The 15,187-nt window shown below is 42.5% G+C and overlaps 1 protein-coding gene and 1 pseudogene across 7 annotated transcripts in view; both read left to right on the top strand.

Annotated features, from left to right (window-relative positions):
• PTTG1 (PTTG1 regulator of sister chromatid separation, securin) overlaps window positions 1–9,386 on the top strand; it is a 28,261-nt gene extending 18,875 nt beyond the window's left edge. Inside the window, exons 1-6 of one of the 7 annotated variants that reach the window (XM_035013709.1) lie at window positions 1,850–1,929; window positions 2,342–2,442; window positions 2,782–2,966; window positions 4,466–4,559; window positions 8,033–8,191; window positions 8,947–9,386. In XM_035013709.1, coding sequence (XP_034869600.1) covers window positions 2,352–2,442; window positions 2,782–2,966; window positions 4,466–4,559; window positions 8,033–8,191; window positions 8,947–9,023 — 606 coding nt within the window. In that variant the 5' untranslated portion in view covers window positions 1,850–1,929; window positions 2,342–2,351 and the 3' untranslated portion in view covers window positions 9,024–9,386. Of the gene's footprint in view, window positions 1–1,849; window positions 2,100–2,341; window positions 2,443–2,781; window positions 2,967–4,465; window positions 4,560–8,032; window positions 8,192–8,946 lie in introns of those variants that run through there. The other 6 variants (XM_035013697.1, XM_035013701.1, XM_035013716.1 and 3 more) reach the window with 6 other exon arrangements.
• Window positions 9,387–13,412: 4,026 nt separating this feature from the next.
• On the top strand, window positions 13,413–14,490 carry LOC118015653 (annotated as a pseudogene).
• The last annotated feature ends 697 nt before the right edge of the window (window positions 14,491–15,187 follow it).

The following is a 15,187-nucleotide window of genomic DNA, read 5'->3' on the forward strand; positions in this document are numbered from 1 at the left end:
TTCTTATGTTAATCCCCATACATTACATCATTAGTTCTAGATGAAGTGTTCCATGATTCATTGTTTGTGCATAACACCCAGTGCTCCATGCAGAATGTGCCCTCCTCAATACCCACCACCAGGCTAACCCATCCTCCCACCCCCCTCCCCTCTAGAACCCTCAGTTTGTTTTTCAGAGTCCATCGTCTCTCATGGTTCGTCTACCCCTCCGACTTCCCCTGCTTCATTCTTCCCCTCCCGCTACCTTCTTTTTTTTTTTCTTAACATATATTGTATTTGTTTCAGAGGTACAGATCTGAGATTCAACAGTCTTGCACAATTCACAGCGCTTACCAGAGCACATACCCTCCCCAGTGTCTATCACCCAGTCACCCCATCCCTCCCACCCCACCCCCCACTCCAACAACACTCAGTTTGTTTCCTGCGATTAAGAATTCCTCATATCAGTGAGATCATATGATACATGTCTTTCTCTCTTTGACTTATTTCACTCAACATAATACCCTCCAATTCCATCCACGTCGTTGCAAATGGCAAGATCTCATTCCTTTTGATGGCTGCATAATGTGATGAATGTATTGTTAAGATACAGAGGTTTAAAATAAGGTTAAGAGGTTTAAAATAAGTCCCATTAAATGATAGAATTTGAAAGGAAGCCTGGATTATGTCCTCCTTAGGATCATCATTTTGTTCATAAGCCAGATTCTTGATGCCATAATAGAAACAGCATCCTAGCTTGAAATATATATATTTTTAAAGATTTTATTTATTTATTTGACAGAGACACAGCGAGAGAGGGAACATAAGCAGGGGGAGTGGGAGAGGGAGAAGCAGGCTTCCCGCCGAGCAGGGAGCCCGATGTGGGACTCGATCCCAGAATCCTGGGATCATGACCTGAGCCGAAGGCAGACGCTTAACGACTGAGCCACCCAGGCGCCCCCTAGCTTGAAATATTGAGGATAGTTCTCTAGTTAGGGATAGTCAGTCCATTCTTAATCACAAGCCTAACAGAAAGACTCAAACATTGCTGTTTGATCTGTTTGTATTTACATTGCTTCTTAACCTTTAAAGATTTATTTATTTGAGAGAGAGAGTGCTGTGAGCAATGGGGGGAGGGGCAGAGAGAGAGAGAGAGAATGCTGAAGCAGGCTCCCCGCTGAGCATGGGCGGGGGGGGGGGGGCTTGATCCCAAGACCCTCAGATCTTGATCTGAGCCAAAAATCGAGAGCAGGCCGCTTAACCGACTGAGCCACCCAGTGCTCTGCTAGAGTTCTTTAGAGAGAATCTGAGTTGTTTTAGCACTTGACTGTATATTTTTTTCATATATCTAATTGAAATACAACTATATGTATCCATAGTTCCTCAGTTATTTTTCCAGTGACTGTAATCCCTTTCCTCCAGGGCTGCATCTTCTTTTTTATTTGATCTGCTCTAGTTATTCTTTGGGTAAATAGTTAATTGAAGACTTTAGGAAAATAGTTCTGTCGCCACTTTGCCTTGACTGTTGTTTGAACCCCACAATCTTTTCATTTAAGAACTTCCTGGCCCCCTAAGTGTCTCAGGACAAAAAACCCAAACTCTGTATCTTGATATCATAATAATCATCTATTTCCTGGAATTGAAGACCATATTCACTCCCTTTCTATCTCTGTGAGGCGCAGGTTAACAACACCTAGAAGTAAAGGTGTCAGCAGGTTTGGTTTTTTTCTTCCCACGAAGCAAGCTACAAACTTCCCGGGAAAAGCTTTCCAGGCGGTGCCGCGGGAGCTTGGGTTCCTCCCATTGGTTCTTCCTGGGAGCCTCCGCCCACCCACGGTCCCGCCTCCTGCGACGATGAACCAATAGGGGCGTGAGTTGTGGTTTAAACTTGGGAGTCTGGCGAGATCGCTGGAGACCGAATCTTGGTTGAATTTGGCTGTTGATTCCGACGTGGGTGGACCGTGAGGTCGTGAGTGGCTGGGCGCGCGGGTCCCGCGAGGAAGGAGGTGGGCTGGAGGCCGGAGGGCCTGGGGGTCGAGGGCTGGGGCTTCCCGGGGTCGTCTGTAGCGCCGAGCCGGCTTGAGCCACGGCCTCGGACTGCTTGCGCAGCCCCCGTTCTGGTGAGTACCAGGACCTGTGCCAGCCCCAAACCGCCGACTCTTCTGGAACTTAAAGCCTCCGGCGTAGGCTTCAAGAGTTAAGAGCTGGATTAAATGCCTGTTGGCTCAAGAACGGGCTTCGCTCGCTCCTTAGCTCTAGTTCGTACGTGGACGTGCCCGGGGTAGAAAGTTTGGCCTGTGCCACCCCTTAACTTCTCATCTTCCCTAACCGCCCGGGTCTAATATGTGTTTCATACCCGCAGCTAGTCCAAAATGGCTACCCTGATCTTTGTTGATAAAGAAAATGGAGAACCAGGCACTCGTGTGGCTCCCAAGGACGGGCTGAAGCCGGGGTCTAGGCCTCGTAAGTATGCAGGCTGCAACGCGAGTTACAGGTATTGTGAATCAATTGTGGGCGTGGCCCGGAGTTGCAGAAGCATTCCGCGTACTTCGTTGGCAACTTGAGTCAGGTATTACCGAATACCGCTGTTGCAACGTGCTTGTTAGGGGTCTCTTTTTCATGTTCAGTACCTTAGATTATTTAAGAGGGTGCAGAAATGAATTACTGTTAGGCATACGGCCATGCCACCGTCAAAAGTGGGGGTTGAATTTGGGGATAAGAATGAGGCCAGGTTGATATACACCGTCAGCCTTCAAGTTGCACGGGTGTTTATTGCCTGCATAATCTTATTCTTTTCTTTAGCAGTCAAAGCTTTAGATGGGAGATCTCAGGTTGCAACACCACGTGTAGGCAAAATGTTTGATGCTCAAGCAGCCTTACCTAAAGTTGCCAGAAAGGCTTTGGGAACTGTCAACAGAGCCACAGAAAACTCAGTAAAGACTAATGGATCTCTCAAACAGAAGCAGCCAAACTTCTCTGCCAAAAAGGTAAGTGTTGGCTGCAAAGTCACTGTTGAAACACTCTAGCACTTTTTTTTTTTTTAAGATTTTATTCAGTCATTTGACAGAGAGCGACACAGCGAGAGAGGGAACACAAGCAGGGGGAGTGGGAGAGGGAGAAGCAGGCTTCCCGCAGAGCATGGAGCCCGATGTGGGGCTCGATCCCAGGACCCTGGGATCATGACCTGAGCCGAAGGCAGACGCTTAAACGACTGACCCACCCAGGTGCCCCCACTCTAGCATTTTTTGACTCTTAAAATGACTATTGGCATCCTACCTTGCTTTCTCTCTTGTGAATACAAGGAGATAGAGGCTACCAAACATAGATTAAGGGGAGGGAAGCATACTCTTTTTGTGGTCTTCCTCTGTGCCTTGAGATCAGAAGTCTCAGAAGCAGCTGGTGCATATTTTTGCCTCACCTGCTCTTAACTAGTGTTGAAGCGGATTGGTTAGTAGTATCTACTTATGGATACAGAAAGTACTGAGAGGGAGGGTCCTTTGCAGGAGGTCAGGGAGCTAATATAATAGCTCAGGTGCCACCATCCTCCCCCCAGCCTCCTGGAGCAAGCACCAGGTACTCTACTTTGCTAGCATGTTGATTTTTGTGTGTGTGCATGAGCTAAAGGTCTGTGCATCCCAGACTGAGGAGACTTTGCTGTGAAAGATGACTCAGCATGTAGATTTACACTTCATTTGATAAAATAAATGGTTTTACTATGTATTAGGGAAAACAAAACTAGTACTTTATATTAAAATAAGACTTGTGGTTTAGGACAAGATATCTTTTAAAATGACTAAGAGAAATGTTAAGTTCAAGTATTGCAAGGCTATGGCAAAAATAGTGAGAATGTGACACAGAACTGAAGTATGGGAAACCCTACTTTAAGGATTTCCTCTAGGTATGCACATATGACATAAAGTTGGATCAAGAATATGCAGGCTTCTGCTTTGGCCTGCTACGGTAGACTGCTTATCTGCCAATTTTACACTAGGGAATTATCCAGGCTTCTAAAGTCCTTGACTGTCTTTTGCTGACTCTTACTCAGTGTGTATATTTCAACTTAATATTAACCAAGCAAATAATTAAGGTAACACTGATGGAAATACAGATGGAAATCACCCTTCCAAAAGCCAAAAATGGCTTCTAGGATTAGCTTCTATTTGGGTGACTCATGCTGTTTTCTCTGACAGGTTGAGTGACTGAGTTGATTAGCTCTGAATTAACTCTGCCTACTTGGTGACTTATGTTAAGAGGTGCGGATACTTAAATTTCAGACTTAACTTGTGAGCCATGCTACTAGAATTGCTTGCTGAATTGTATTGGTATGTAATTATGAGAACTAAGGATTATGGTTTTTTAGAAGTCAGCATGAAATTGAAAACTGGTGAAGCAGTCACATGTCTTAAAAAAAGACTATGATCTTTTGTCCTAATCAGTTGACAAGGCTTCCCCTTTCACTAATTCATATTTTCTTGGGTGGTTTTAGGTGACTGAGAAGACTATCAAAGCAAAAAACTCTGTTCCTGCCTCGGATGACACCTATCCAGAAATAGAAAAATTCTTTCCCTTCAATCCTTTAGGTAGTATTCTTTTGGTATTACAAAAATGCTTTAGTCTTGAGTGTCTCTTAGAATCCAATTCAACTCTAATTTGATATGGATATGAATATGACCTATGACCCAAAACTGTAATAAGACTGTCTGAATCTGGGTTTCTTTGAATAAAAGTACTTGTTGGTGGATTTATTTGTAAGGAACATCTTAGGTCAGAAGAGGAATTTGTGCAAAGATGTAGAGAACATTGTTCCCTCAAAAACTTCCACATAAGGGAGATAAGATGTGTTCACTAACATTGAACAAGTCTGAAGTGGACCGTATTCCTAGCAAGGCTTTTAGAAAGTGGGTTTAATATCAAGTTGAACAATGTCTGAAAAAATCCACATAGTCTGTGATATGTGTGTATTTTTACTCCCTTCAACCTGCTACATGTATCCAAAGTATTTTCTGTCATAGAAGCACCTTCCCAAGCTTTAATTTTCTTCCATTTGAGGAGAGGCTACTGTATCCAGGCTTTGGATGCAGCGGTTAACAAGCCAGGCCCCACCTTGAGGGAGCCCACGATTTGGAGGGAAAGGCAAACACTGAAAACATCCTCTCACTGTAAGTGTGAGAAGGAGAAAACCAGCCCATTAGGGGGAACTGAAAGTCACCTGGAAGAGCAGGCAACGTTTCTCTCAGGACGTGACATGATGTGGCCTTTTAAAGGCTATCAGGGTAGAGCTCATGGGGGGGGGGGGGGGAAGGCAGAGCAGCGCACTTAAGTGTGTGCAGAGATCCCGAGGTAGAGCAAAGGACTGGAGTGGTTCTGGGAGCTGGCATTTTTGTTTGCCCTTTCAGCCAAAGGGCATTTAGTCATTCTGTACATCCAGGTTGTTGCTGGCTTTTATATAATACAATTCTGCAGTTAGAGTTCTCGAAGTTGTATTGTTGTGAGTTTGTGACGATAGCTGGGGAGTAAACTTTAAGAAGGATTGCTGAGTCTCCGACGGAATGTGATTAAGATTTGATAAAATGGAGTGCTTCCATGCTAATGATTACCATTTAGCCATTAAGGAAAATGAGGTAGATTATGCATATTGATCAGGAAGGAGGACTACAATATGCTGTGTTTGAGGAAACAGATACTCCCAAGTTGCCCTCCAAAATAGCATAAATTACTGAATCCACCTATAGTGGTTGAGAATGCCTGCTTCTCCTCTAATCTCTAACAGCAAATGTTTTAAAACTCTTCTCAAAAAGGCAGTGAGTATCTCATTGTTTTAAATTGGGGAGCATGTATGTGTAGTGAGCGTATTTGATTATTGGCCTTCTGTAGCTTTTTTTTTTTTAACTTCCTGTTGGTATCTTTGTTTTCCTTTGATAATAGGTCTTTCTTTCCTTTTTCCTTTTCCTTTTCCTTAATAGCTTTTGTGGATACAGGAAATTTAACCTTATTATGTTGCAGATTTTTTTCCTCTGGAGTCTTTTGTCTCTTTATGGCTTCCTTCATAATTCAGTGGGTTGTTTTTTTTTTAAGATTTTTACTTGAGAGAGACTGAGCACAAGCAGGGGGAGGGGCAGAGGGAGAAGCAGACTCCCCGCTGAGCAGGGAGCCTGATGAGGGAGGGGCTCAATCCTGGGACTCTGGGATCCTGACCTGAGCCAAAGGCAGATGCTTAACCAACTGAGCCACTTGGGCACACTGTATAATTAAGGGGTTTTAAGTTAAGTAGTCACCTATCAATTCCTTTTTAATTTCTGGGTTTTAGTAGTCTTGAAAAGAGTAGACTAATTCCTAGTATTTAGGCTTTAGAGAACTTTCACACTTCAGAAAATAATGGTTCTCCTTTCATCTTCCTTTTGAGGAAATGCTAAACCCCTTGAAAAGAGGAAATCCATATTTAAATTCTATTTTTGTTACTGTCAAGAAAAATCTATTGTATTTTCTTTTTTAATTAAAAAAAATTTTTTTAAAGTGATCTCTCTGCCCAATATAGGGCTTGAACTCCTGACCCTGAGATCAATAATCTCCTGCTCTACCAACTGAGTCAGGCTGGTGCCCCTCAAAAAATCTACTTTAAATAATCCTAAGAAATAAGGCACTTGGATTATAAGAAGGAGTGTTACTTAACCCAATAGTTCTCAAATTTGTTTTAGGACTTCTGCAACTCTTAAAAGTTAGTGAAGACCCCAAAGAACTTTTGTTTGTGTGGTGTTTATCAATTTTAATTCCTAATGCAGGAAATTTAAATAAAAAAATGAATTCCTTTAAAAACCCATTACATTAAGTAACTTTTTTAAACATAAAATAACTTTTCTAAAACATTTAGAAGAACTGCATGATTTTATATTTTTGAAAACTTGCTTAATTTGGCTTAACATAAAACCACCTGGATTCTCCTCTGATTCTGCATTCAATCTATTGCATCTCTTTTGGTTGAAGTACATGAAGAAAATCTGGCCTCATGCAGATACGCAGTTAAGAAAGGGAAGAGCATTTCAATAGTCTTTTCAGATAAGTGTGGAGCGTTTTCTTTCATACTGCACTAAAACCCAACAAGTGGCAATTTCCGAATGTATGGCTGCAATTTGTAATCTAAAACCCTATCAGTGAACATTTTGTACTCTGACAATAAAATCCACTGGGCTGTTCTGCACTTTGAATCAATTTTTGCATTTATCACACATTGATCATCTAGAAATAATGATTCACTGAGAAATGTAGATCATCCAAATGTTGAAGTGTTTCATCATACAATATCAAACACACAGTCGTTAATGTCACCACTGATCTCATCAGAAAAGTGTAAGTATTAGGAAGTTGGCAAGCTAATGATTGTGGATAAGTTTTCCAAAATTTTTCCAAAGTTGTTTTTTTTTTTTTTCTTGAAATGGTGATCATTGGCAACGCATATTGTGTTTCATGAAGGATAGACTTCTTTCGTTCTTCTGAGAAAATGTGCTACAAATACCCAAGTCTGAGTAACCAGTTTGTCCTTCCGTTGCTATTTCAACTAAACAGTGTTCCAGGAAAAAGTCCTCTAGTTTAGCTTGCAAACCAAATAATCACACAAATCTTTTTTTCTTGGGAGCTCACCTGGTACTTTGGCATGCAACAGAAGTGCTTTATGGTGTACTTCATCGTACAGAATACTAAAAAGACCACTGTTCCTCAGGGTTGAGAGCTAATAAAATTAATACTTCCTACTGCAGATGGTAAAGTGAGATGTGAAGCTGGCAATGTTTTACTGCAAGTGAATGGTACTGAGGAATATAGGGACTATAAAATGTAGTTTATCATCACCACCTTGACTTGTGCTGAAACACAGCAGTTCTGTCCATTGTTGATTTTTGTACCATCACCATGAATGTCAACACAGCGGAAGAAGGTGTTAATGTTACTGAGCACATAGTTTGACCTCATAGACCCACTGAAAGGGTCTCAGACCCCCCAGGGGGCCGCCGACCCCTCTGAGAACCACTGCTCTGATAAAGTGCTTTTGTCTTTGTGGCAGATTTTGAGAGTTTTGACCTGCCTGAAGAGCACCAGATTGCACGCCTCCCCTTGAGTGGAGTGCCTCTCATGATCCTCGATGAGGAGAGGGAACTCGAGAAGCTGTTGCACCTGGGCCCCCCTTCACCTCTGAAGATGCCCTCTCCACCATGGGAGTCGAGTAAGTGAACAAAGTGCCCTTCCAGAAGGGCTGTGAATTATTTGAGTCATCATATTTCCATTATTGTGGGGGCAGAATTGTATAGAAGGTTAGCCTATGAGTAATTTCTATTTCAAACCTCAGAGATGAGGTTTTAGAATAATGAAAACTGCTTTCAATTGTATTGTTTTCAGTCCCAGATGCCCAGGTAACATTAAGTCCTTCTGGAATCTGGACAGTTTTAGATACAGAAAACAAGATTAAATTTAGGATATAGCTTCTTAGTTTATGACGAAGTGTAAGAAACTTGTTTGGAACGAGAATTCCAAGTTCTACCCAAAGCTAATCTAGGATTAAAACACCTGAGCACAATAGCAGAATGGCAAAACCTTACTGCCAAGGTCGGAAGCCTGGGTTCTAGCTGGTGGTCAAAAGCTATCAGCAGTATGTTTTCTATTTGTTCTGATGGGATAACGTATACTATTTTATAAATTATGTCAGTGATATTGTTGGCTGTTACTTGGGTCTCTGAGAACAGTTGAGTTTCAGGTAGGTCTAAGACTTATTTCCTAATGAAGGTTAATTCTGGGATCTTAGCCACATTTCAAGAAGTAAGTGTGTGTGGGTGTGTGTGTCTGGCTGGGGTGGTGGTAGGGATTCATTAGACAAAGTTGAAAATAAGAATTTACGAGTAAAATTGACAACCAATGTCTGCGTTGAGATGGACGATGACTAAAGCGTTTGCTGATATTGAATAAGAAATTCCTGTTTTCTAGATCTGTTGCAGTCTCCAAGCATTCTGTCGACCCTGGATGTTGAATTGCCACCTGTTTGCTATGACTTAGATATTTAAATTTCTTAGCACTCAGTAGTTTGTGTGTATGTTTTGTATTAATAAAGCAATTCTTTAACAGACTCTTCCTAATCTCGCAGTTGGTATTCTTTGGAATTTGCTTCAAACAGTATGAAAATTAGTGGAAGTGTTTGACAAGGGTCTATAATCTGACAATAGAAGTATATCTGATTTGAAAAACTTACCTTAAAACCCTTTGATTTGTTTTAACAGCTTATTTTAGATGCTGCCACTGTTCTCCCTGAAACATACACCCTTCAATGTGTACTTTACTGCCTTTCTGTGGCCATTAACTAGTGACAGTTATTAGATCTCTTAATTAGAAGAGCCACTTCCAGCTCATTAAATATCTATTGCTAAGCATTCTTTATTGCTGGTTCTATTTGGTTTCTAATGACTTTAATACTCACTATTCAGTAATCAGAATTTGAAAGGCTCTAAATCTGAGAACTCTACCTCCCTGGGATCTTTAATTAGGTTTTTGAAGATTGCAGCAGATAATTTATGGTTAGTAATATCCACTCTTCACCTATAGGAAACTCTGTTTAGTTGCTTACACTGTATTGGGACCGGTTTTAAGTATTTATTATTTATTTAAAGATTTTATTTATTTGACAGAGCAAGATAGCGAGAGCAGGAACACAAGCAGGGGGAGTGGGAGAGGGTGAAGCAGACTCCCCGCTGAGCAGGGAGCCTGATGCGGGGCTCAATCCCAGGACCCTGGGATCATGACCTGAGCTAAAGGCAGACGCTTAACAACTGAGCTACCTAGGCGCCCCTGTTTTAAGTATTTAATAAGCATTATTGTGTTTCAAGTTTATGACCCTATTTTTCAGATGAGGACCGTGAAGTGCAGAAATTCATTGATATCCCAAAGACATGAAGAGCTATTACTTTGATTCCAAATCTGGGATTGGAATCAAAATATCAGACTGTAGATGGTTGCTCATGGATTTTCTTTTTTGGAGGGCTGGAATAGAGGATATTAAAAATTGTTGCCACCATTTAAAATTCCAAAGTTTCGGGGCGCCTGGGTGGCTCAGTCGTTAAGCGTCTGCCTTCGGCTCAGGTCATGAACCCCGGGTCCTGGGATAGAGCCACGCATCGGGCTCCCTGCTCTGTGGGAAGCCTGCTTCTCCCTCTCCTGCTCCCCCTGCTTGTGTTCCCTCTCTCGCTGTGTCTCTCTCTGTTAAATAAATAAATAAATAATCTTAAAAAAAAAAAATTAAAAAAAATTCCAAAGTTTCACATACCTCTGGTTTTGGAGCGTCTCTTGGAAAAGGAGATCTGGCCCTTGTTTCGTACACTTGGACTGGCAGTGGAGTGCTGGCTGCCTTTTAGGTGGAGTGTGGGCTTTCTGTCCTACAGACCCTTCATGAAGTGGCCCGAAGGGACAACTAAAGTGTTCCGTCTACTCTCTTCTCGCTCTAGCTTCCTTCATTCTCTTTACTTGCCTGGGCCATGTAGTCTAATTGAATTGATCCTTGCATAATATCAGCCTATGTAGGAAGCCTTTCCCCTGTAAGTCTGTAGTGTCTGTAGTCAGAATTCGACACCTTTTCCATCATTGCAGTTGGTATTCTATGGAATTTGCTTGAAACTGAAAGCTAGTGGAAGTCTAAGGTCTTAATAGTCTAAGGTCTGTAATCTGACAATAGTCTGTCTTATTGAAAAACTTAAAAAAACACTTCAGTTTATTTTATTTATTTAATTTTATTTATTTTATTGCAATAGAGCAGAAGGAGAGGGAAAGAACGAATCTTAAGCAGGCTCCATGCCCAGCGCTGAGCCCGATGCAGCCCGATCTCACGACCCTGAGCTGAAATCAGGAGTTGGACCCTTAACTGACTGAGCCACCCAGGTGCCCCTTAAATGGTTTATTTTAGAAGCTGCCATTTTTCCCTGAAACATACACCCCTCGATGTGTACTTTATTCCCTCCATTGTTAGGAAGCGAACAAGGAAGTGACAAGATAGGTGTGAAATACTAGGAACACATACACTGATTAAAATTTTTATCTTCTAAATATAACTGAATCAATCTGATTTTCTGTAATTAGTAGACTTCTGAAAGAGAAAAAAAAATAAGACTATTTGACACTTGGTTATAAGGAAGAGTATTAGATCTAGCATCCTCAGATATAGCAGGGCCGTATAAAAAGCAAACATGATTCTGAGTGGTTTTCATACTCTATAATAAATTTAGAAGCTTCGGAAAGGGGTCTCTTGTGATGGAAGGAACAAAGGACTGAGAGCATAGCAGCTAGTTAGTCCTTTACCAGCTAGTTAACTGTCCTTGGTCAGATCAAGCATGGAGTGATCTCTCTTCATCTGCTGTTAATCTGAATACAAAGTGCTTGGGGTGCCTGGGTGGTTCAGTCCGTCTGACTTGATTTCCACTCTTGATTTCGGCTCAGGTCATGATCCCGGGGCCCTGGTATCTAGCCCTGCGTCAGGCTCCACGCTCAGCAGGTAGTCTACTTATCTCTCTCCCTCCCCCTGTTTCTCTCCCCTTGCTCTCTAGTGTGCGTGCTCTTGAGCTCTCCCAAATAAGTAAAATCTTAAAAAAAAAAAAAAAAAAAAGTACGAAGTGCTTAATGTTGGTTGAGACTTTGAGAACTTTAGACAGATGCTTCTCCATTAATATTTTTATTTTGCAGGGATTGCCACTATTTGTATACATTTTACTAAGTATAATGTGTTTGGCTTCATTACTCAAAAAAGCTTACGAGATGTCGTGTTTGCAATTCTAGTCTGTCCAAGCAGTAATGCTCTAAGTGGATTGTTTTTCGGGTGGACAGTTGCACCACACTGGACCTTAAGGGTGCTCTGATTTAGGTAAGGTGCACCCATACCTAGCGTACTCCTCCACTGGCATTTTTCAGGCTTCAAATTCCGATGAACCTTCAATAGGAACACAAAGCTTTTTAAATATGTTAATGTAAATATTCTGTCAGACCAATTCTGAGCAATGGTACCAAGTCACAGAAGGGTCAGTACAACCATCAAAATTCCTAAGTTGACTTTGTTCTTTCCATTAGTTTAACCAATCATGTACTCAGACCCCTCTGTGCTAGGGACCAAGGCTGTGATATGTGATAGTTAAGTAACACATTGCCCCTGCTTGTTTCCGTAGTGTAGTGGTTATCACATTCGCCTGACACATTGCCCCTGCTCTTGGGCCTGTTGTCCAGTGGGGGAGACTGGCTGGAAATGCTGTCAGGATACAGGAAAATGAATCCAGGGGCGGGAAGAACCAGCTGATGGGGAGCACTTTCCAGCCCACTTTAGGGAAGGGCAGGAGAGGCTTCCTGAGAAGAAACATGGATGGACACTTGATGGAAGAGAGGTGCTCTGGGCTGAGGAAACAGCTTCTGCAAATGCCAGGAGGCAAGAGAACACAGCCTGTTGAATGTTGAATGAAAACTAAACTTTTCCCCTGAAGGTCTGTAGCATCTGTAGTCAGAATTTGACATCTCTTCCATCATTATTGCAGTTGGTATTCTATGGAATTTGCGTGAAACTGAAAGCTAGTGGAAGTGTTTAATAGCCTCGGGTTTGTAATCTGACAATAGTTTGTCTTACTGAAAAACTTAAAACCCTTCGGTTTTAACACCCCTCCCCCCCCGCCTTTTTTTTTTTTCTTTTTCTTTTTCTACTTCAGGGTTGAGCAAGGAGTGTGGTTGGTTAACAAAAGAGTCTGGAGAGTTAAGCAGGGGTCACACGGCTTTGTAAACTATGGCGGGGGTTTAGTGTCTGTCCTAGGGATGTTTGGTGCCGTGGAAAGGTTTTAAGAAGGGAAGTGACAAGGTCAGATTTGTGTTTCAGAACCTCACTCTGGAGGCAGGGAGACCAATCTGGACTCTGCCGTAGATGATGATGAAATGACCTTGAAGAGGTGACAGTGGAGAATGGAATAAGGCTTTGGGAGGGACCCAGGAGTTGGACTTGGCAGGGTGGCAAATGGTGTGGAGATAGCACTGGGACGAGTCAGTGATGCCCAGAAACACCGCTCACAGGAGGGTCCCCAGTTGTGTTTACAAACATGTTTGTTGCTGCATAGTTTGTAATCAGAAAATGTGATACAGATGCACATTGGAATGAAATGTATTCATTAAAAGGGATCTATGGGAGCCTGGGTGGCTCAGTTAGTTAAGCGACCGACTCTTGATTTTGGCTCAGGTCATGATCTCAGGGTGAGATCAAGCCCCAAGTCAGGCTCCATGCTCAGCGCAGAGATTCTCCTTTCCCGCTGTCCCTCCCCCCACTTGCTTGCTTGCTCTCTTTCTGAAAAATTTTTTTAAAAAAAAGGATCTATATATGTGGCCATGGAATGATAACCATGGAACTTTTTCATTATCAAAAGTGGGTTATACTTTCTGCCTCTGGACGCCGCCGAGTAAGCATCGTTAAAGTCTTCCCTCCCACCGCCATCATGTCTAGGTCAGAGTCTCCCAAAGAGCCTGAACAGCTGTGGAAGCTCTTCATCGGAGGTTTGAGCTTTGAAACAACTGATGAGAGCCTGAGGAGCCATTTTGAGCAATGGGAAACGCTTATGGACTCTGTGGTAATGAGAGATCCAAACACCAAGCGCTCCAGAGGCTTTGGGTTTGTCACGTGTATGCCACTGTGGAGGAGGTGGATGCAGCCATGAACGCAAGCCCACACAAGGTGGATGGAAGAGTTGTGGAACCAAAGAGGGCTGTCTCAAGAGAAGATTCTCAAAGACCTGGTGCCCACTTAACTGTGAAAAAGATTTTTGTTGGTGGCATTAAAGAAGACACTGAAGAACATTACCTAAGAGATTATTTTGAACAGTATGGGAAAATTGAAGTGATCGAGATCATGACTGACCAAGGCAGTGGCAAAAAGAGAGGTTTTGCTTTTGTAACATTTGATGACCATGACTCTGTAGACAAGATTGTCATTCAAAAATCCTATACTGTGAATGGCCACAACTGTGAAGTAAGGAAAGCCCTATCTAAGCAAGAGATGGCTAGAGCTTCATCTAGCCAAAGAGGTCGAAGTGGTTCTGGAAACTTGGTGGTGGTTGTGGAGGTGGTTTTGGTGGGAATGACAACTTTGGTCGTGGAGGGAACTTTAGTGGTCGAGGGGGCTTTGGTGGCAGTCGAGGTGGTGGTGGATATCGTGGCAGTGGGGATGGCTATAACGGATTTGGTAATGATGGAAGCAACTTCGGAGGTGGCGGAATCTCTAATGATTTTGGCAATTACAACAATCAATCCTCAAATTTTGGACCCATGAAAGGAGGAAATTTTGGAGGCAGAAGCTCTGGCCCCTATGGTGGTGGAGGCCAATACTTAGCCAAACCACAAAACCAAGGTGGCCGTGGTGGTTCCGGCAGTGGCAGAAGGTTTTAATCACTGCCAGGAAACAAAGCTTAGCAGGAGAGGAGAGCCAGAGAAGTGACAGGGAAGCTACAGGTTACAACAGATTTGTGAACTTGGCCAAGCACAGTGGTGGCAGGGCCTAGCTGGTACAAAGAAGACATGTTTTAGACAATACTCATGTGTATGGGCAAAAAACTCGAGGACTGTATTTGTGACTAATTGTGTAACAGGTTATTTTAGTTCTGTGGAAAGTGTAAAGCATTCCAACAAAGGGTTGTTTTTTTTTTTTTTTAAAGATTTTATTTTTTTTTTTAGAGAGCGAGCGAGAGAAACAGCGTGAGAGGGGAGAGGGTTGAGAAGCAGGCTCCCCGCTGAGCCGGGAGCCCGATGTGGGACTCGATCCCAGGACCCTGGGATCATGACCTGAGCCGAAGGCAGACGCTTAACCATTTGAGCCACCCAGGCGCCCCTCCAACAAAGGGTTTTAATGTAGATTTTTTTTTTGCACCCATGCTGTTGATTGCTAAATGTAATAGTCTGATCATGTTGCTGAATTACAGAACAGGATTTAGGATCACTTTTATTTAAATACATATATTATGAGATAGAAGAGCAGAGTAACAAGAAGTAAAAAAAATGAGATCATGGCTCATCAACTTAGTTACTCTGTGACCTTGGGCATGACATTTAACCTCCTGAACTTCTGTTTTTTCATTCATGAGACCCGTGATAGAGTTTATCTTGAAAGGTTGTCAGGAGGAGTACATGAGCTACTGTATGAACACTTAAAACCGGCTTGACTTGTGATAAGCCT

Source organism: Mirounga leonina, unplaced genomic scaffold, assembly GCF_011800145.1.
Source record: "Mirounga leonina isolate KUSES-001 unplaced genomic scaffold, KU_Mleo_1.0 Mir_104, whole genome shotgun sequence".
Classification (NCBI taxonomy): domain Eukaryota; kingdom Metazoa; phylum Chordata; class Mammalia; order Carnivora; family Phocidae; genus Mirounga; species Mirounga leonina.